Source organism: Drosophila pseudoobscura, chromosome 2 (genome assembly GCF_009870125.1).
Source record: "Drosophila pseudoobscura strain MV-25-SWS-2005 chromosome 2, UCI_Dpse_MV25, whole genome shotgun sequence".
Classification (NCBI taxonomy): Eukaryota; Metazoa; Arthropoda; class Insecta; order Diptera; family Drosophilidae; genus Drosophila; species Drosophila pseudoobscura.
In genome coordinates, this window is record NC_046679.1 from 19,966,812 (window position 1) to 19,985,552 (window position 18,741).

General features: G+C 46.3%; 10 protein-coding genes across 11 annotated transcripts; 7 read left to right on the forward strand and 3 right to left on the reverse strand.

The window, feature by feature from the left end:
* Positions 1–5,117: 5,117 nt before the first annotated feature.
* LOC4802194 (uncharacterized) lies at positions 5,118–7,114 on the forward strand. The gene is made up of 2 exons (XM_001359125.4): positions 5,118–6,674; positions 6,732–7,114. The coding sequence occupies exons 1-2, from the start codon at positions 6,283–6,285 to the stop codon at positions 7,072–7,074; spliced, it is 735 nt and encodes a 244-aa protein (XP_001359162.4). The 5' UTR covers positions 5,118–6,282; the 3' UTR covers positions 7,075–7,114.
* Trmt61 (tRNA methyltransferase 61) lies at positions 7,091–8,676 on the reverse strand. Its single transcript, XM_001359126.4, has 3 exons — positions 8,386–8,676; positions 7,864–8,322; positions 7,091–7,450 (listed from the first exon to the last, which is right to left on the reverse strand). Exons 1-3 carry the CDS (start codon positions 8,552–8,554, stop codon positions 7,119–7,121), a joined length of 960 nt encoding a protein of 319 aa, XP_001359163.2. The 5' UTR covers positions 8,555–8,676; the 3' UTR covers positions 7,091–7,118.
* A 416-nt stretch (positions 8,677–9,092) lies between these two features.
* On the forward strand, positions 9,093–10,089 carry RpL34a (Ribosomal protein L34a). The gene is made up of 3 exons (XM_002137619.4): positions 9,093–9,244; positions 9,463–9,534; positions 9,595–10,089. The coding sequence occupies exons 2-3, from the start codon at positions 9,470–9,472 to the stop codon at positions 10,007–10,009; spliced, it is 480 nt and encodes a 159-aa protein (XP_002137655.2). The 5' UTR covers positions 9,093–9,244; positions 9,463–9,469; the 3' UTR covers positions 10,010–10,089.
* A 97-nt stretch (positions 10,090–10,186) lies between these two features.
* On the forward strand, positions 10,187–10,691 carry Tcs6 (Threonyl-carbamoyl synthesis 6). Its single transcript, XM_033376681.1, has 2 exons — positions 10,187–10,293; positions 10,353–10,691. The coding sequence occupies exons 1-2, from the start codon at positions 10,262–10,264 to the stop codon at positions 10,651–10,653; spliced, it is 333 nt and encodes a 110-aa protein (XP_033232572.1). The 5' UTR covers positions 10,187–10,261; the 3' UTR covers positions 10,654–10,691.
* Positions 10,592–11,114, forward strand: PIG-P (phosphatidylinositol glycan anchor biosynthesis class P). Its single transcript, XM_002137620.3, has one exon. The coding sequence runs from the start codon at positions 10,619–10,621 to the stop codon at positions 11,090–11,092; it is 474 nt and encodes a 157-aa protein (XP_002137656.1). The 5' UTR covers positions 10,592–10,618; the 3' UTR covers positions 11,093–11,114.
* LOC4802198 (pre-rRNA-processing protein TSR2 homolog) lies at positions 11,083–11,945 on the reverse strand. The gene is made up of 2 exons (XM_001359128.4): positions 11,659–11,945; positions 11,083–11,597 (listed from the first exon to the last, which is right to left on the reverse strand). The coding sequence occupies exons 1-2, from the start codon at positions 11,782–11,784 to the stop codon at positions 11,130–11,132; spliced, it is 594 nt and encodes a 197-aa protein (XP_001359165.2). The 5' UTR covers positions 11,785–11,945; the 3' UTR covers positions 11,083–11,129.
* Positions 11,946–11,964: 19 nt separating this feature from the next.
* Sld5 (DNA replication complex GINS protein Sld5) lies at positions 11,965–12,954 on the forward strand. The gene is made up of 3 exons (XM_001359129.5): positions 11,965–12,171; positions 12,228–12,681; positions 12,750–12,954. The coding sequence occupies exons 1-3, from the start codon at positions 12,052–12,054 to the stop codon at positions 12,869–12,871; spliced, it is 696 nt and encodes a 231-aa protein (XP_001359166.2). The 5' UTR covers positions 11,965–12,051; the 3' UTR covers positions 12,872–12,954.
* Positions 12,955–13,076: 122 nt separating this feature from the next.
* Cmpk (cytidine/uridine monophosphate kinase Dak1) lies at positions 13,077–14,058 on the forward strand. Its single transcript, XM_001359130.5, has one exon. It carries the CDS (start codon positions 13,158–13,160, stop codon positions 13,905–13,907), a length of 750 nt encoding a protein of 249 aa, XP_001359167.2. The 5' UTR covers positions 13,077–13,157; the 3' UTR covers positions 13,908–14,058.
* Positions 14,059–14,075: 17 nt separating this feature from the next.
* Vps2 (vacuolar protein sorting 2) lies at positions 14,076–15,123 on the reverse strand. Its single transcript, XM_001359131.5, has 2 exons — positions 14,777–15,123; positions 14,076–14,700 (listed from the first exon to the last, which is right to left on the reverse strand). The coding sequence occupies exons 1-2, from the start codon at positions 15,087–15,089 to the stop codon at positions 14,243–14,245; spliced, it is 771 nt and encodes a 256-aa protein (XP_001359168.3). The 5' UTR covers positions 15,090–15,123; the 3' UTR covers positions 14,076–14,242.
* Positions 15,124–15,230: 107 nt separating this feature from the next.
* On the forward strand, positions 15,231–18,461 carry Exo84 (exocyst 84). 2 transcript variants are annotated; one of them, XM_001359132.4, is made up of 6 exons: positions 15,231–15,371; positions 15,432–15,587; positions 15,645–15,975; positions 16,035–16,819; positions 16,888–17,417; positions 17,482–18,461. In XM_001359132.4, exons 1-6 carry the CDS (start codon positions 15,287–15,289, stop codon positions 17,665–17,667), a joined length of 2,073 nt encoding a protein of 690 aa, XP_001359169.3. In that variant the 5' UTR covers positions 15,231–15,286; the 3' UTR covers positions 17,668–18,461. The 2 variants fall into 2 exon arrangements, with proteins under 2 accessions (XP_001359169.3, XP_033232571.1); XM_033376680.1 differs by having other exon boundaries at positions 15,432–15,975.
* Positions 18,462–18,741: the final 280 nt, after the last annotated feature.

Here is an 18,741-nt window from a genome sequence, read left to right on the forward strand (position 1 = left end):
ATTGAACAGACTACATTCGGCATTGTTCCGCAGCTCTACTCTTGTAAGTCTGTCTGGGCTCCTTGCCGAGCTTTTGTGATCGCTGCAGTTGCAGTTGCAACTCTCCTCATATTGCACACGAAGCAGCACACACAGAGAGACACAGACCACAGGCCAGACAGAGCCAGTTGTCGCCGTTTTGGCCCATTGTCTGTGTGGGAAAAAGCGCGAGACCGGCTTAAATGCATACAATGTTTGTATGGCTAACCGATAGTTTTCAATGCCAAATGGTTTATGTATTCGAATGCTCATGGCAATCATAAACGGAAAATGCTCATTCGCTGGACAATGCTTAAACGCCGCATAAATTCGCTTTAAGCAGCGTCTTTTTGGTATCGATAAGCATATGCGGATAGTTTAACCCACATCTGGGGAATCGACTCAACGACATCTCAACGACGACTACTTCGCTCTTTGGGGCTCCCGGGGCTCCCGGGGCTCTCTGGCTATGGCTCTGCTTCTCTGGTGCCAATCATTATATTTTAACAGCTTGTTTGCTCGCTTGTTTTACAAATTGAAATCGCCAAGGAAAATGTTACAATAAATTTAAATAAACACAGGCATTTTGCCGACAACCAGCGATCGAAAGGGGGAATACTTGGTGCCGTTTGTAGCGCTTTTCTTGTTTTCCTTTTTTTGTTGTTGTTGTTGCTTTTGTTGCTTTGCATCCTGAACCTAATCGCTGCGTTTAATTTACTTAAATTATACTAATGATCTTGAGCTGCCCCGGGTCCCAGAGCAGAGAGCCTCAGCATCTTGTGCCAGCCAGGCCAAGTCATTTGTTTTGGCTCGTTTATGGGGGAAGGCGGCTCAATTGATTTGGCCAAAGCAGCCGCCAAAGAGAGCCGCCAAAACCAAGACCAAGACGACTGCAGCCAGAGACGAGGTCCAAGTGGTCGGTTCGGATCGGATCCGATCCGGGGTCTAGTGCGAATTCGAGTGTTGCGAGTGTCGCTAGATATGGCCTGACATTTAGATGAAGTGTCTGTGAATCTGAGCCGGGTCTGCGCAGCTCCGTCGATTTCCAGCTGCGTTTTGCCAGCCTGCCTGCCTGCCTGCCTGCCTGTTAGCTCTCTGGGCTCTGCTCTTTGGGCCATCTAAATGTCGTCGTGTAATTCCATTCATAAACAAAACTTTAATTTTATTGCACATTCGAGTTGACACAGTCAAGAGTTTTCTGTGGGACTGTGAAGGCGTTGGCTGGGCTCGGTATGCAGTTTCTGCATCACAAACGATTATCATAGACCTCGAAATGGCTCAATTAGTTCTCATGGAGTTCTCCTCTGCTCCTCCTGGCAGGCGGCTTCTCTCTGCGAAAGTTTTTATTGATTGGAACGGCATACCTGTTGAGTTGTTGCCTGAATATTTGCCAGTTGTAAGAGAGAAACTTTTTGTACAAAAGTAGCTTGCCCCCACTCACTTTCAGCATTCATTTTGGCCAATAAACTCCCCAATTGCAGCTTTGGCCAAGTATGCCACACCGGGGCATGCCATTGACACCCATGCGATTGTTGTTAATTAATTAAAAATAAAAATAAATAAATACTCATAGACGATTCCGTTGACAAGATAAAATGGCCAAAGCCACACAGGCTCACACACACAAACGAACAAATAAAACAAAAACCAAAGATACAGATACACAACCAACACATGCAAACACGACTCCAGCCCCGAGTGTAATAAATTGTGACAAAAAAAATAAAGTAACAGCCACAAAATCTATATACTGGCTGAGGCGTCAAGGTGCGACATTGACCCTGCTGCAAGTAGCTGCTGCCTCGTGTCTGTGTGTGGCACACAAATCTAAAGCAAACTGGGAGTAGCACAGTATATAGTACGTTATCGTTGCAAGCACAATAAAACATTGCATTTAAGAGTGCACAAATGTTCGGCGGAGTTGGTGTTTTCGGTTTTCCATACCACCGCTTATAATTACACTCTGCTACAAAGACAAGCAACGAAAGGTTCATATTCAACGTAAAACCAAATACAAACTAAAAACCAAAAAGGGAACCATGACAGAATACTCCTACAGAAGTTCTATGATATGAAAGGCCGGTCATAAGCTAAGAACAATTTACTGATGTTTTAAGAGCTTTCCAAAGCGGTTTTAAAAGAACAAAAATATTATCTGCTAAAATAAAAAAATGTATAATATTAATTTATTGTTAAAAGCGTTATTTTATTAACAAAATTGTTATATGTCTGAAAAGTAATTGCTCTGCGTAAGAGGAAATTTTCTTTATCAATCGATCGTTCATATATGATACAGGATTAATATTAACTATTGCAACATAAGATCTGTTGGATCATATATATTCTAAAGAGGCTTTCAGTATCGAATTTTAATTATTTTAATAATATTCGAAGTTTTCTCTTCCATATACGAAGGCTTCATATAACACTGCTTGGCTTAAATGGTCTTCTATTCATTATACCGAAGATGAATGTCCAGTATCGAACCTCTTTCTAAAAATCATGATTCCTTAGATTCCCTTACAGATCCATATACTAAACATATATCAGATGCAAAATGTGCAAATTATCACCCAGATAGCTTTAAAATTTCATAAAAATAAACTGAAAGATGGACATGGCTATAACTACATATTTTGAATTCTATAGATGCTGATCTTAAATGTATGACTATAGACTTTAGATTTTAGAGGGCTGTAAAATTTATAAAAATACCATCACTTGCAGCTAAACTTAAAATGTAAAAAAAAGCGTAAAATTTTACTGAACCTAAATTGAAAACACCCGAAACTTTGTTGATCAGTGCTCGTATCAGGCGGCAGTCAGGGCCCGACTTAACCTTGCCAAAGCAGTTATTCTCGCTCCGTTGTTCTGCTGCTGCTGCTGTTGTTGCAGCTGCAGGCAATGCCACTTTGCAACAGCAGTAACAGCCGCAACAACAACAGCAACAATATGGAACACAGCTGTGCCACAGAAAAAAAAATATATAAAAGAATAAAATGATAGCCAAGTTCTGGGTACTTGGGGGAAAAAAAATGTAGAAACAATTATTGCCATTAGCAAATTGGAAATATTTTGCTGTGCTGTTGGGCTACGATTTGTACAATTTTCTCACGGCACTGGGTCGCTGTGCTGTGGAGGAAAAGAAAAGCCTTTCACAAAAAGGCTCTTCTCATCCGAGACTTTCCACCAATTGGTTTGTCAATAAGCCACAATTGAAATCAGTGATCATCTTCATAATTAGCCAGCAGCAGCCAGCAGAAGAGAGCCAGACAGCAAATGGTGTTAAGGAACGAGAGGCATATAGATATAAAGATAGAGATGGAGAGAGAGAGAGAGAGAGACGCAGAGAAAGAGGGACTAGGGTAAAAAAATGTAATTTGTTTTCACACAACATAATCAACATGATAACCCCGACCAAAAACGTCTTTAGATTGAGTCTAATGATGATAAACGCTTTTACTGTGAGGTAACTACAGACTCCTGACACCGACGCAGAGACCCCAGAAACCCAGACAGATACAGATGGGTGTAGAGGGAGTCAGTCCAACTGTCTGACTGGCTGCCCGCCTGCCTGCCTGCTTGCCTTTCAGCCTTGCCTCTGCCTTGTGCCTGGTTGCTGCTTGGGCCAATAATAAGTCAACATTCCAAGGCGTGTTAAGAGATGCTCGATTAAATGCCTCAATTGTGGCTCATATTGAACACCAGCGGGCAACGGGCAGCGGGCTGCGGGCAGCGGGCACCCCGGTTGAACGTAGCCACATTCGACGATCCGCGGCCGAACATCGACACCACACACCACCTGTCCGCAAAAGGGTAGAAGAAGCAGCAGGCAGGCAGGCAGCCAAATAGCACGCCCCCACCAACGGTCAACTTTCAGTCGTTTTTCCCCTCCCCTCTGTAGTTGCTGTTTGCTGTTTGCTGTTCCTTTTTCCATTGCCTGATGCCTTGCCTGACTTTTAGCACTGTCGACGATCCAACAACAACGACGGCGACGACGACGACGACGACTGGGCGAAATCGTTTAGTGTCGTACCTAACTAAGAAAACGTATTTTCAATATCGAAATTATTATTATTAGCTGACAGCAAATCGCAGTTTTCAACTGACTTTTTGCAGTTGTTGTGGTTGCTGTTGGCCGGCTCATGTTGTAATAAATGGACAGGACCACAGTATTGGCCATGTACACTTTGTATGATATGCGAGGACTAACCTAAACAACACCAAAAAAAAAATATTCACCTTTTCTGTGCGCTACATAAAGTGTGGGCATATCGAGAAAGAAAAGGAAAAGTATGGGTTCTTTAATTCTTTATTTGGAATAAAATGATTAAATTGTTTTTGGGAATCAAAAACTAACATTTATTAACAGTTTTCTAATCGAGAAAAGATTTGTTGTTTTTTATAAAGGAATTCTTTGGAATAACGATAACATTTTAAAAGAATTTCTAGCAAATGAAATATAGAGACAGTATATATATTTCCAGACTAAATCCTAAATTAATTACCAAAAATCGAATTAATTATAATAAAATAAATAAAATAGGGGAAGAAAATCAAAGAATCCAGAGACAAAAAGTCAAGTAAAAGTGGTATAAAAATGCGCTATTTGATCAAGTTTTTACAATTTTAGCAAAAGAAGTTAACGTTCAAATAAAAACAATTTAAGAAATGTTTCAAAGGAAACATACTGAGTGTATGTTTACCTTAAAGGGTATTCATTTAATCACCCAAGTCCAAGACCATTCGGGTGTAATCCACACTGCAGCACTCACTGCCATCAATTTTTGTTTTGCTCGTCTCTCCACAGAGTATATCTGAGACTTTGGGGCCGGCTTCTAAAGGTGAGAAACTGGCCATATTGCCTGGCGGGCGTAAGGCTGCACCCTCCCCAACTGACACACACCCAGGCAGGCAGGCAGGCAGGCAAAAAAACACACACAGCCAGCCAGCCAGGCAGACCACAGAGCCGGCACAATTATATGCCATTTTATGAAAATATTTTCAATAAAAATAATCATTTCCAAATGAAATTTATGCACAACTAAGCAGGTGTTTAGTGACGGAGTCAACAGCTGGGCAAATGCTTTTCAGGTAAAGGTGAAATGCATGGGGCCGCCATCGACATCGACATGGACTCCCCCTGGAGCAGCAGCCGAGCTCTTTGGCGCAGAGAGAGAGAGAGAGAGACCCAAGCCAAGTGAAAATTCGTTACAGTTGTCGATTCATCAAACAAGATAATTTGCTGTAGACAAAGCCAAGACAATGGGGGCCGCATAACAAGGTGAGCTGTGATAAGCAACACGTTGGTCCTATCAGAGTACGGATCTTCCAATTAACTGACCAATAAAGACCGGCTTGGGATCTTTTAATTTGTTCAATAGTGCAGACTCACGCCCCCCGCCACCGCCCCCGATCGAGCGAGTTGTGGTAACAAGTACTCCTATTGGCATTGCCTAGCTGCATGCAACACGCACAATAGACACCTTTTTGTAAGCAACAACGGGGGGCTAATCAACTTCAAACGGCGTACAATTGTTACCGAATATCAGTTTTTGACAGGCGGCTTGTTTTTTTCTGGGATGGGAATGGCAAAAACACTGGACGGGAAATGGAAGTGAAGATTACCGAGAACCCAAGTTTGATTGAATGCAAAATGATTGAATCTTATTGAACGAATGTTTCTGGTGCACCAGGCATCGGGGCACTTAACATCCATCAAAACACTAAACGAGGATTATTTAGAACGGCAGAAACAGCAAGAGAAACAGCAGTAACAGCAACAAGTTGCATGCAACAACTGCCGGTTGACATATGAGCAACAGCAGCAGCAGTCGCAGCAGCAGGCTGAAGAAGCAGCTAAAAGAAGAAAGGAACTTTTGCCGCCACACCAAGTACCTCCAAGCCCAAGGAGCGGCTACTACACAGAACTTTCGGACCTAACAAGCAGCCAGCCAGCCAGCCAGAGAGAGAGAGGGAGAGAGCCGGCCCAGAATTATGTAACAACTGCAGCAAATGCAGTTGCAGTTGCAGTTGCACCGGCACTGGTACTGGCACTGGCACTGGCCGCAAATTTGCAAGTCAAGTCACTGGAGATGTCACTCCGCGGATAGACACTCCGGACAGCTTGAGCAAAGCGCTGCCGCCGCCGCCGTTGTGCGGCCCGTTCCACAATGGCAACCGTTGCCGTTGGACTTAATCTTAGCATGATTGTGCAATATTTGTGGAGTGCGGTACTGCGTCCGTTGTCCTGGCAAGGTTGTTATGGACGCACCGCTGTTTGTTTGTGCCTGTAAACATGTGTGCAGACAGTCGAGAAAACCCGCTAACCCATCCACCGACCGCTTATCCATCACACCCTTGAGTCTTGAGGAGCCTGCCTGGAGGATGATCTCACGCCGCGACAAATTGCTACAGCAGCCCTGGGAGCAGCTACGCTATGCCCAGCACCGCGAGAAGGTGATGTCTGCCCGCCCGGCCATCGATACGCATACGCCGCGCATCCACGAGCACGTCCAACGCAAGTGGAAGAAACAGCAGAACGAGCGAGAGCGTCAGCAGCAGATCGAGCGTGAAAATCTACGGCTGCTGCAGAAGCTGGGTGACATCATGAGAACGAAACGAATCAACAATCTCTGGCTGGAGCCGCCACCCAAGTGAGTACCATTTTAGATAGATATTTCCAGTAGCAGTATTAATGTGCTTCCTTACAGTTTCCTGAACCGCGAGAAGCAATTTTACACACGTCCCTACTCCAGTCTGCCAGAGATTGTCACCATTTATGGCAATCAGCCGCCGGGTCCGCAGATCTACGGCACGCTGCCCAAGCCCACAGTGGTGGGCCGCTGTCCCACCTGCAGTGGCAATCCGGAACGTACCGAGGTGGCCATACCCGAGCAGCGTACGCCCTGGGCACCGCCTCGGAAGTCCTGGAACCGCAAGACCCAGCAGCCGCTGCAGCAGCAACGTTGCTACCACTGCGGATCTTTCAAGAGCACCGAGCGGAAGTTTTTCGAGGAGTACTCGAACTCGTACTCCTACTCCTTTGACGGGTGATGAAGCGACGAAACAATTAATAAAATGAAATGCACGTTTATTAATCAAGCTTTTGGTATATTGGGCGGAAGGGTGGCGAAGGTGAGGAAGCCTGTGTGCCCCGGCAGCGTTTGGGGATTGCTTGACGTTAAGTACTTCTTCAGCTCCTTGGGCGTTTTACTCTCTTCAGCGCTGGGTGTGGTCTGGGCTGTCGTCTCATTAGTTTTGGGCGATTTGAGAAACTCCAAATCGACGACGGGCAGGGAACGGGTCTTGATGACGCTCTCCTGCTGCAGTACCTCCATGGAGCAGATCTCGTTGAAGCCCAGTTTGGTCAGTTCTTGGATGCAGCGCTGTGACTGCTCAATGCACGGGGAGAATGAGCAAAAGCGGCCGCCTAAGAGTGAGGAGAAGGGGAAATCAAAGGTTTATACTATGACTTAAACTGAGATTTGTATTGTATTGCAAAATTGTTTGTATTTGTTAAATATTTTAGTTTCTTAAGATCGTATATTTTTCCCTTCATTTTTTGCTTTTCTTTGGGTAGCTTTTTCTGCATTCGCCTGACGAACAATCGAAGTTCCAATTCCCCTAATGACAAACGTTGACCAGCCAGCAGCCTGCCGTGGCCACATCAAGTGTCAAAAGCGGCCTCATTCAATGTCAGGCACAATGAAATGGCAGCCTGACTGACTGACTGACCGCTTCACTGGGAGTCTTGATTGCCGACCAGGCCAGGCCGGGCCTCGGCGACCGCTAAAGGGCGCTGACAACTTGTTGTCAACGCGAGCGAGCGTTCTCTTCACTTACCAGACAACTTCAACGCCTTGAATGCATGCGGCACAGCCAAATCCGGTGCGGGCAGATCCAAGAATACCGCATCGGCGGCCCCGTCCAGTTCGCTGCTGAAACCCAAATTGCACACATCCCTGTGATAGACGGTTACGAATGCGGCGAGGCCGTGTCGCTTAAACTCATCGCGTGCCTGGTCGGCGCGAGCCTCATGGAAATCGAACGTATGCAGATGGCCGGTGGGCTTGAGGGCGCGCAGGAAGTAGTGGGACAGAGAGCCGGAACCTGTTCCAGATTCGATGACAACGGCACCGGGTCGCACCTCCAGCTGGTGCAGAATCATACTTATATCCGGCGTGTAGATGATCTGAGTGCGATGCGGCAAAGTTTGTGTCCATAGCTCAGGTGTGGGCTGGAGCACATTGGCCCAGCCCTTGGAGAGCTCCACGCGGCTGCCGTACTCGACGCCAATGATGCCTGAAATCGAGAGTTCATCAGCAACAAGTTAACCGAAGCACTGCAAACCAAATGTCAACTGACTTTCCACCTTGAGAGAGCCATAATTCGTCTGGAAGATGTGTTGTATGGTTTCGCCCTTTTTGTTCACTATTGTGGGCACCGCCTCAATGGCATGCATCGAATTGACACTTAAGTATAGGATCACAATGTCCCCCTGCTCGATGTGGGTCTTGGGTTTAAGGAAACTCATCTTATCGTTAAAAACCGAACAATTCACGTTTTTATTTACAAAATGTGCGCGTGTTTAACTTAGTGGTGGTCGACGTCCAGTCATCGATATATCTCGAAGTATCACTGCGGATAGTGCTGTAAGGTATATTTATTTGGGACTCCTAAATTTTTAAAAAATTTCATCTCTAACCGGTTGACAACAGTGAGTCTCATTCCATTACATTAACTTGTAAGCCATGTTTTAGTCAAAATACAACACATGCAAGTACTGAAGAGTAGTTTATCTTGAACAAAATTGATTAATCAAACATATAAAATAATGTGGGCAGGGCTGGGGGTCCTGCCTAGCTAGCAATATCAAATCTAATATCAAACTCGAGGAATATGACTGCTATAGACAGAGAACAATTAACCCATTGTTGGCCAGTGGGTATTTAATACTCTCTACGAAAATTATGAATCTTGAAGAATTTTAGCGCAGTTCAGGTGAATGATATCGTAAGGTTTTTGCAAGTAATGAAGAAGGTTATGATGAGTCTACAAGAATAGTTGGCAAACAGTACCTTTGTCCGCAGTTTAACTAAAGTTGTTCACCTAATTAAATAAAGGGGGCTTAGGTGGGTTAATATTTCTGAGGGTCGGACCGTATTTTTTTTCGACAACTACGCGGTCACACCTCTATTTCCCTCTCTTTTGGTTTTTTTACAAAGTACGTATGCTCGATTTCCGTATAATCCGCCGACATCCTGCGATTGAACATCGAAATATGGCCAATTGTGATATGAGATGATGGACAAACATGCCAACTATGGTTTCACAGTTTACTTATGAGCAATTGCATTGTTTTTCCCCTCCATTTTATGACATTTTCTTGGCCCGTTTTTCGCTGTGAATTTGTTTGCGATAATGACTTTGTTTGGGTGGCAGCCGCAAAATGGTGCAGCGATTGACTTTGAGGAGGCGTCTGTCCTACAACACCCGCTCCAACAAGAGGCGCATGTAAGTAGATAATAAGGTACAATAATTCTTGCTGAATTCTGATCAATCATTTGTTTACAGTGTGCGCACTCCCGGCGGCCGTCTGGTGTACCAGTATGTGAAGAAGAACAAGACCGTCCCACGCTGCGGCCAGTGCAAGGAGAAGCTTAAGGGCATCACCCCATCCCGCCCAAGCGAGCGCCCACGCATGTCCAAGCGCCTCAAGACCGTGGCCCGCACCTACGGTGGTGTCCTGTGCCATGGCTGCCTGCGCGAGCGCATTGTCCGCGCTTTCCTCATTGAGGAGCAGAAGATTGTCAAGGCCCTGAAGAGTCAGCGCGAGGCACTCGTGAAGCCAGTCAAGAAGGTGGAGGTCAAGAAGCCCACAAAGGCTGGCGCTACCAAGAAGCCCGCTGGCAAGACCGCCGGAAAAACTGGCGTGAAGGCCGCTGGCAAGAAACCCGCACCCAAAGGCGTCGTCAAGTCCAAGAAGTAAATTGATACTTAGGGATCTTGGTGGAAACATTAGTTTTGGACGTGGAAGCAATTTGTAATAAAGAAAATACAAACTGGAAGTTTTTATTTGAATTTTAATTGGCTATTTTTATACACGACTTCTGTTTACTGCAGAGTGGGTGAACAGCTGATCGGGAGGTAAACAAGTTCCCGGTGCTGCTACTTCTTCATTATTTGCCATTCGCATTTTACGCTATCATTCGAGATAAACTTTTCAATTAATAATTTTATAATGCCACCAGTTGCTGTTAAGCCATGTGAATCGTAAGCTATTTTATATTTAAACATGAAGCATTCATTTTAGATAATGTCTTCTACAACAGAACCCTAAGATTGCCGTTTGAGACGCCACGCTTAGCCGAAATCGCCTATCGTGTCTTGAGTGTTGACAAGGAGCCTCGCCGAAATTTTGTCCAGAAAACGCTGAACTTGGAAAGGGACGTTTTGGTGGTGCATTTCTGTGCGGACCAAGTGAAAAATCTGCGCACGGCCATTAGTTCGTTCTTCGAGGCGCTGCTGCTCTGCCAGGACACCATCAAGCAGTTTGGGGACCCAACATCAGCGGAACCAGAGGCGCCACAGCAAGACAATGCCGGAGCACAGTCCGGCTCCGACTCCGCATAGAGCCATCTATGGCTTTGCGTTCTATATGCTGTTTACGGTTCTGTTTATTGTATACGTGGCTTGGGCGCTCCTGCCGTTTGAGTTTGGTCTGCAACCCTACTTGCCAGACAAATATTTTGCAGTTTTTGTGCCATTTTTGGTGCTGATGTTTGCCTGGTTTTTCGCTTTCCTTATCTATCCGGCCATTAATATGTCGCTGACTGTCAATGTTGATTCGATTCATTCCGTGGTGGACCCCAAACTAGCTCTACCCAAGGGCACAGCATTTACATCCTGGTCACAGCTCAAGAATTCCAAAGATTCCCCAACAAAACAAAAGAAGCCGACGCCAATCAACTGCAATATGTGCAAGACATCGCACAAGCCCATAACGCGAGCACCCATAGCCCCACTAAGATTCCTTGACCTACAAGAAGTGAATACAGCATATTACAACTAAAAAAACTAACAAATTACTTTTATTCCGTTCAAGAAATTCATTTTCTTCGGACCGTTGTCCAGCCATCTTCGGGCTCAACGAATTCCCCAGCCTTCTGCTTGCGTGTCTGAGAGCGAGTGACGCGGCCGCTGCCGCTAGGAGCCTCATCCTCCTCGCTCTCATCCATTTCATCATCATCATCGCCGTCTTCGTCCATGTCTTCGTCGTCGTCCGAAGACGAGTCACCGTCTACCGGTGTGTACGTTACTTTGACATCGGGACGCAGCCACTCTTTGCCGGGTGGCAGTTTGCTGAGCTCTGTTTCAATCTCTGGATATTGGTTCTGCTGGGCCATCTGCTTGTAACGCAGCAGATTCCGACAAATTTCTGGTATGGAATTATCGTCGCACAGCGTGTTGAATTCCTGGTCCATGAGCTCTTCGAGCACCTCCTGGAGCTCGCCCTGCGTGATGTTTTCGTTGCCTACACAGTATTGATATGTGTAGTCCATGATTTGGATGGCCACCTAGCAGCGAATTTATTTTAGGTTAGAAAAAGGCTAAAAATTCATGTAGAAGTGGGCTCACCTGCTGGCCATTGCGTCCGCCCATTCCATGCTCCACGGCGAGCCTCAAGTTCTGCCAATTGTTGAAGATCTTCTCAACAATTAGTCGAAAATTCTTTTGGAATTCCGTTTGTTGTGTGGCTGCCATCGCAAAGCTGAAGAAACTGAAGGGAAATCTGCAATATTACCGCACCGAAGGGCGTTCCAAAATGTCTTTGCTCAAACAAATTCGTCGATCTCCCGACTAATAACCAAAACAGAACACAGAAAAACCCTTAAAAAATAAACACACGTGAAATATGGAAGAACAGTGTGACCGCTCGCAGAATTATGCCATTCGCAGGAAACGTTATACATTTGCTCCTTTTGCGCCAAAAGTTGGGAAATAAGTAAACAAAAAAAAAGCCGGAAAGTTATGTCGGATGACGAGATTACTGCCGATCTTCAAGCGGAGAATGATGTTGACGCTGAGGCTGCCTTGGTCAATGATGACGAGGAAGATGATGACGATGTAGAGCAAATAACGGCACAAAAGGTTAGCGTTTCTTAAGACATCCTAAAATGTATGATCCACTTCTGCGGAATCAACAGGTGCTCGAGATTCTGGAGACTGCTTGGATCAATGAAATGTGTGCCCCCGAAATACTGCCCAACCAGACCGACATGCTGGAGCTGATGGTCTCCCAGGTGTCTCATATGGAGGAGCAGATGAGGGACTTGGACAAGAACGACTTCCGAGCTGTGGTGCACAGTATGGAGCTGGAACGTGTACGCTACATCATGGCCAGCTACTTGAGATGCCGCCTGCAGAAAATCGAGACCTTTACCCAGCACATACTTAACCAGGAGGAGACTCGAGAGCCGGACGACAAACGCCTGTCGCCGGAGGAGACGAAATTTGCCAAGGAATTCCAAGGACATGTAGATGAGTACTTCCACAAGGTGGCCACCCAGTACATGCCCAACCAGCAGCGTGGCGAGCTCGACCAAAGGATCGTTGTCCCCAACCTCATGAGTCATGTCTTTCTCAAGGCAAATGTGGCAGGTGAATATTTAGCTTCAATCTTTGAGAGGGAATTGCCAATTCAATGCATGATCTTCTTTACGTTTTAGTGCCGGCTGTGATTGTGGGCGTCGACGATGAGGAGGTCGACATGGCGCCCGGCTCCCAACATATTATTCCATATCAACTAGTGGCTGACTTGCTTCAGAACAACCAAGCGCAGCTTATTTAACAGAAAACAGCAAATGTAAAATAGATTAAAACAGATCAATTTGTAGACAACAAAAGTTTATAAGATTTCATGCGATACTTGCATATATTTTGCAGTAAATTAATGAATAATTATAGTACATGCAAAAGGTTGTTGCCATTCGAATTCCGACGTGGGTGCGGCCAGGGCTGGCAAACGCGTGAGCTAATAACAGCTGACTGGAACTCTCCATTGGAAAATGGTGGTTGGTGGTGTCTCAAACGTGCCTATATACACATACCACGCAGCCAATTAGCTTCATTTGTCAATGTGGCGGGCTTTTGCGCGAGTACCGAGAGCATTAGAGTGTGGGTTAGGAGTCGGACAACAACAACTAACGCTGACGCAGCATTTTCCTCATTCCAAAGCGAGAAATTTCTGCAGAACCTCTTACCTCAGCAAACACATCCTCCAACCCATCATCATGACCAGTAGTGTGAAGCCAAAGGTTGTGTTTGTTCTAGGTGGCCCTGGTGCGGGCAAGGGCACGCAATGCTCCAAAATCGTGAATCGTTTCCTCTTCACGCACTTGTCCGCGGGCGACCTACTGAGGGAGGAGAGGACGCGAGAGGGTTCAGAGTTTGGCTCGCTGATTGAGGATTACATACGTAATGGGAAAATCGTGCCCGTTGAGATCACGTGTTCGCTGCTGGAAAACGCAATGAAGAACTCGGGAAAATCGCTCTTCCTCATTGACGGCTTTCCTCGGAACCAGGACAATCTGGACGGTTGGAACCGTCAGATGTCCGATAAAGTGGATGTGCAATTCGTTCTCTTCTTCGACTGCGACGAGGAGGTCTGTGTCAAACGCTGTTTGATCAGGGGTCAGGGCGGCTCCGGACGCTCCGACGACAATCTGGAGAGTCTCAAGAAGCGCATCCAGACGTATAACAACGATTCGATGCCCATCATCAAGTACTTTGACGACGCCGGCCAGGTGAAGAGGATCGATGCCAGCCCCGATGCCGACCAGGTTTTCAGGGAGGTGGAGCGCACCTTTATGACCAGCGGTTTCTAGATGGCGTAATAGCCTCCAAGTGAAATGTTATCTCTTCAGCTCTTTGTTTAATTATTTTGTGTGCTTGTAGCCTTGTCTTAGTTGTAGAAAGTTTATCCTCCATTCCGAACTGTCAAAAATATACATATATACGCTTGTTATTGAAATTTAAGAACGAACGCTGTGCAATTACTCATCGATTTTCCGTCTGGAATTGGGTGGAACAAGCGGGGAGCTGAACAAGCACTCTATTTAATAACATTTGCACTTCAAAAATACACGAAAGCGAGATGAAACAGGTAGGCATCTCTTTTATAAAAATATGATTGGAAAACGGCAGGCAGATTCTCTCAGACTTAGTCCTTTCGTAGTTTGTCCAGACGCGCCTGAAGGTCGGCATCCGCATCGGACATGGGCGAGGTGCCACCGCTACCACCAGCTGCTCCACCGCCAGCACCTGACCCACCACCGCCGCCGCCGCCACCAGCCCCGCCTGCTCCCACACCACCGGCAGCCACAGCCGCAGGAGTCTTCTGCGCCCCAACACCGCCAGCTATCGACAGCGAGCCGGAGGCATTGGGCAGGTCTCCCAATTGCTCGCCCAACTGCAGGCCCAACTCGTCGAGCACTTGTGAAACGACGGCATCGGTCTCCTCCTCGTCACCCTCGTCCTCCATGGCATCGTCGATGGCGTCGTTAATCATCTCCTCCTTCATGTCCATCATTTCCGATTGCTTTTCAAAGTCCTGCAGGATCTTTTGTATTTGTGGGAGATTCAGCTGGCGGTTCATGTTCTGCATGGCCTTGGTGACACCTAAAAATAGGGAAAATTCCAAGATTACAGAAAGTGAATCAGCGAACGACTGCATTCCCATCCCATTCCCACCCACCTTTCATTGCCTGGGCCATTGTGTTCTGGGACTTGAGCGTCTGAATTTTGAGGGAAACCGCTTGAATGTTTGCCTTCATGAGCATGAATTTCTTCGCATAGCGCCGCGTGCGCACCAGATCCTTGGCCATGATCTTCACTGCATCCATTTGGCCCTCCTTGGCCATTTTCTTGATGTCGGCGATGATTTTCTTCTCTTGCTGTTCCATTTTCATCCGCTCGCGATCCAGGTCCCGCATCGCCTTGTTCAGGGCGCGCTGGTTCTTGCGCAGCATCTCATCTGGGCTAATCTTTTTGCCGAAGAGCCAGTCCATTTTTGCTCAATGTTTCAACTACAAGTTCTAATTACGATTGATATGAAGACGGAATGACGGAATTTCAAAGATTACTCATCAAGAAGCACAACAAACAATGAGTGCAAGGTGTCGCGTATTATAAGGTTGTTACTCGCTATGTAAGCGCAACCGGGCGAATGCAGCTACCAAGCAGAAGACGGTGACATCACAAATCCATGATATTCTGCGTTTCGTTGCGAATGGCTCCTGCTGCACCAAACATGAAGGAATTCGACGATTTCAACTTTAGTGTGGATAAATGTAGGAAACCTATACTAATTTCTATTGGACTTACCATCTAAACGTTTATACACATTGCAGACACCAAAGAGCTGACCCGGGAGTGTGTGGGCGGCAGCGATTTGCAGCAGCGAAAAAAGGAAATCGAGGCCTACAATGAAACGACGGCGGCCACTCTCAAGCAAACATGCAAAAAGAACTACATGGAGTTTATCCAAACGGCCAAAGAGATATCGCGTAAGTTGTACAAAAGCATCCGCCCCCTAAAAAGTGAATGTCATGATCATCCCCTAGATCTCGAGTCGGAAATGTATCAGCTGTCACATATCCTCATCGAGCAACGCAACATCTTGGCCACCATGACCGATGGCAAGACCAACTCTCGCCTGAAGGCAGACAGCGTGGAGGCGGAGAGCAGTGCCGCCGCCGATGATGTGCAGAACAGCCATGCCACACGCGCGGTAAAGGAAATGGTTCAGGGTTTCAATGGCAATCTGGAGGGCAAGACGTTCCTCAATGAGGGCGCTTTAATCGAATTGGATGCAAACGATTACCGACCCATTCAGCGGGTGTTCTTTTTTCTGTTCAACGATGTGCTCATCGTGTGCAAAGTGAAGCATGACAAGTAGGAGTGTTATTTGGTATATAAACAAGCACAGGATTTACACGGCCTCTTCTTTTCAGGCGTTTGGACTTCCTCACCGAATACGATCCCAAGAAAATAGGCGTGATCAATATCAAGGATTTGGATGGGGTTAAAAATGCCATTAATATAATAACGCCTGATGGCTCCAAGATATATCAAAGTATTACCGCAGCGGGCAAGACAGAATGGATTGAAAAGCTCGAAGAAGCCTTTCGCTTCGATCAGCAAAAGAAGTCGAAAAAGGGACAGGCTCCGCAGCCCCCCACGCGAGCCAAACAGCAGTCGTCCAAGTCATCCACTCCAGAGAAGGTTAGCAGCACTCCCCAACCCGAGACGCCAACAGAGCCCAAGTCCCTGGAGGACGAGACGCCCGAGTGGCTGAGCACGGCCAGCGAGGAGATTCAAACACTGGTGGCCCAGCGACACTTTGAGGAAGCCCAGGAGCTGATCAAGCGCACACAGGAGTACGTAAAGGGCGAGAACCGGAAGAAAGTTCCACAAGCGGACAGCATTGAGAGCAAGGTGAAGCAGCAGGAGCTCAAGCTGATCAATGTCCTGCTCAAGGAGCTCTCGAATAGTCATAATCGCAATTTGCAAATCGCCCTGAGGTCTGCCAAGCGACCGCTAAAGATACTCGTGGAGATGGGCCGCTATCGGCAGGCGAGTGCCACCCTGCTGAAGGTCTGCGCCGTCAGTCTGAGGGTATCGCAGCGCGAGGCGCGTAGGAATAATGCCGATATCTCGGAGCTATTCTTCTGTGATCTGACACAGGTGGCGTGTGATTATCTCACCGCCTTCGAGCAGCAACCGGCGTGTGTGAGTGGTAAGTGTGCACAATACTACCTCTTCAATCTGTCCCATAAACGAACTCCTTTCCGCTTTCTCCCGCAGCTCTTGTCGTCTGGTGCAACGCCGAGCTGCAGTACTTTGCCAGCCAGCTTATCAAACACTATCTCGCAAAAGGCACCTCCCTGGAGACGGTGGCCAAGTGTGTGGAGCGTGTGCGTAAGCCCTCGACAAAGCTAACTGAGATTGGGCTCGACATAAGCTATCATCTGGAGGGTCTGCTGCGCACCACCCTCGAATCGCTGATCGAAGAGTCCAAGGAGCGTCTGCTGGACTCGGTGGGACGCACCGAGGAAAGCTGGCAGCCGTACAATCTGCAGACAAAATCAAATCTGAAGCGATTGCTGCTCGAACTGGATGTCCTGGGCATCGATGTGCGGGCCCAAGCCACTGGCGACACTTGGATGAACCTCACCCAGTCCACGGTGGTCTTTATACGACACTTTCTGCAGCTCACCGAGCACTGCGGCTGCCTGGCCAAGTGCGAGACGCTGCTGCAGAAGCTGGAACTGCTGCTGAAGGAGCTCTTCATAGCCCATCACTCACTGAAGCCGCCCAGCGACATGGCTGTGGATGTAAGTGGGAGACTATATTAATTTTTAGCTCTGCTCCGAAATTTACTCATTCCCCATTTTGCAGCCCAACTTTGTGATGAAGAATAAAATCTTTCTGGTTGACAATCTGCTGCCCATAGCCATAGACAAGTTCCGGCAGATATCGGGTCGCCAGTGCGAGATCTTGCGGGAGCTGCACACAAAAATGTCGCGACAGCACGGCGCTCCTTTGCCCCGACAGCGCAGCGTCTACACCACAGACGTCTTCTAGAGATGATTCGAGCGACTTGTGTTTGCTTTACTTTTTCGATTACATATAAGTTTTTTTTATTTTTTGTCGTTTTGCTTCAATTATTTATAATATAATTATATACATATATAACCACAATAATAATATTTTGTAAAATTAAAAATCGAAGCGTGTGCTGCACTCTAAACTCGGGGCGCGAGGCGTGCCCACTCTCTATATATACTCGTACTCGTATTATATATATTTTGTTTTGCTGTTTTTTCTTTTTCTTTTCCTTTTTGTATATATAAATCGATTCTTCACTCTAAACACTAAACAATTTAGATGTTTGTTTTTTTTCCTTCTAATTTCTATTTCGGGTGTGGCTCTCTTCTCTTCTCGCCCTTTTTTTTAGCTGCACAAAATATAGGATTTTACAGTTGGTTCTAGGGATTCGTTCAAGGGGTTTCCCGCACGCAAATCAATTTTCCCCGTTTCCCCTGACAAAAGGTGACTGCCCCACTGCGTGAACGTGTACGTGTGTGTGTGTGTCTGTGTATGAGTGTGTTTCAAAAGTTCTTGTTTTTTAAATTTATAATGTAAAAACTCTTAACTAAAATCCTTACTAGTTATATTCATTTATATTTATATATATATATATATATATATATATATACTTTGTTTTTAATGCAAATGTGTGTGTCTGTATGTGTGTGTGTGTATGTGTGAGGGGTAGGGAGTGGGCGGGGGGTTGGGACAACTTAAAAATTACATTTGTTTTGTTTGCATTATATCGAGTTACTTGTCCTGTCCTGATCTGATTCTCAGCTAAATTACAAAAAACAAACATTCACATTTCAAAACAAAAACTAAAAGCACTCCACTTCGATACTTCCATTTCGTTCAGCTAGCATATCGTCGTATCATATAATCTCAACGCTTCCTGCTCCTGCCTGCTCCTGCACTTGCAATGACTAATCCATACAGACAACCGGCACACCATTCATTAAGTGGTTCGGTTCTCCTGTCTAGATGGAACGTGGGGGTTAGGTAACGCCGACTGTTTTTCTGTTTTCTAATTTATTATTACTTTCTTTTCATATATACTCGTTTCTG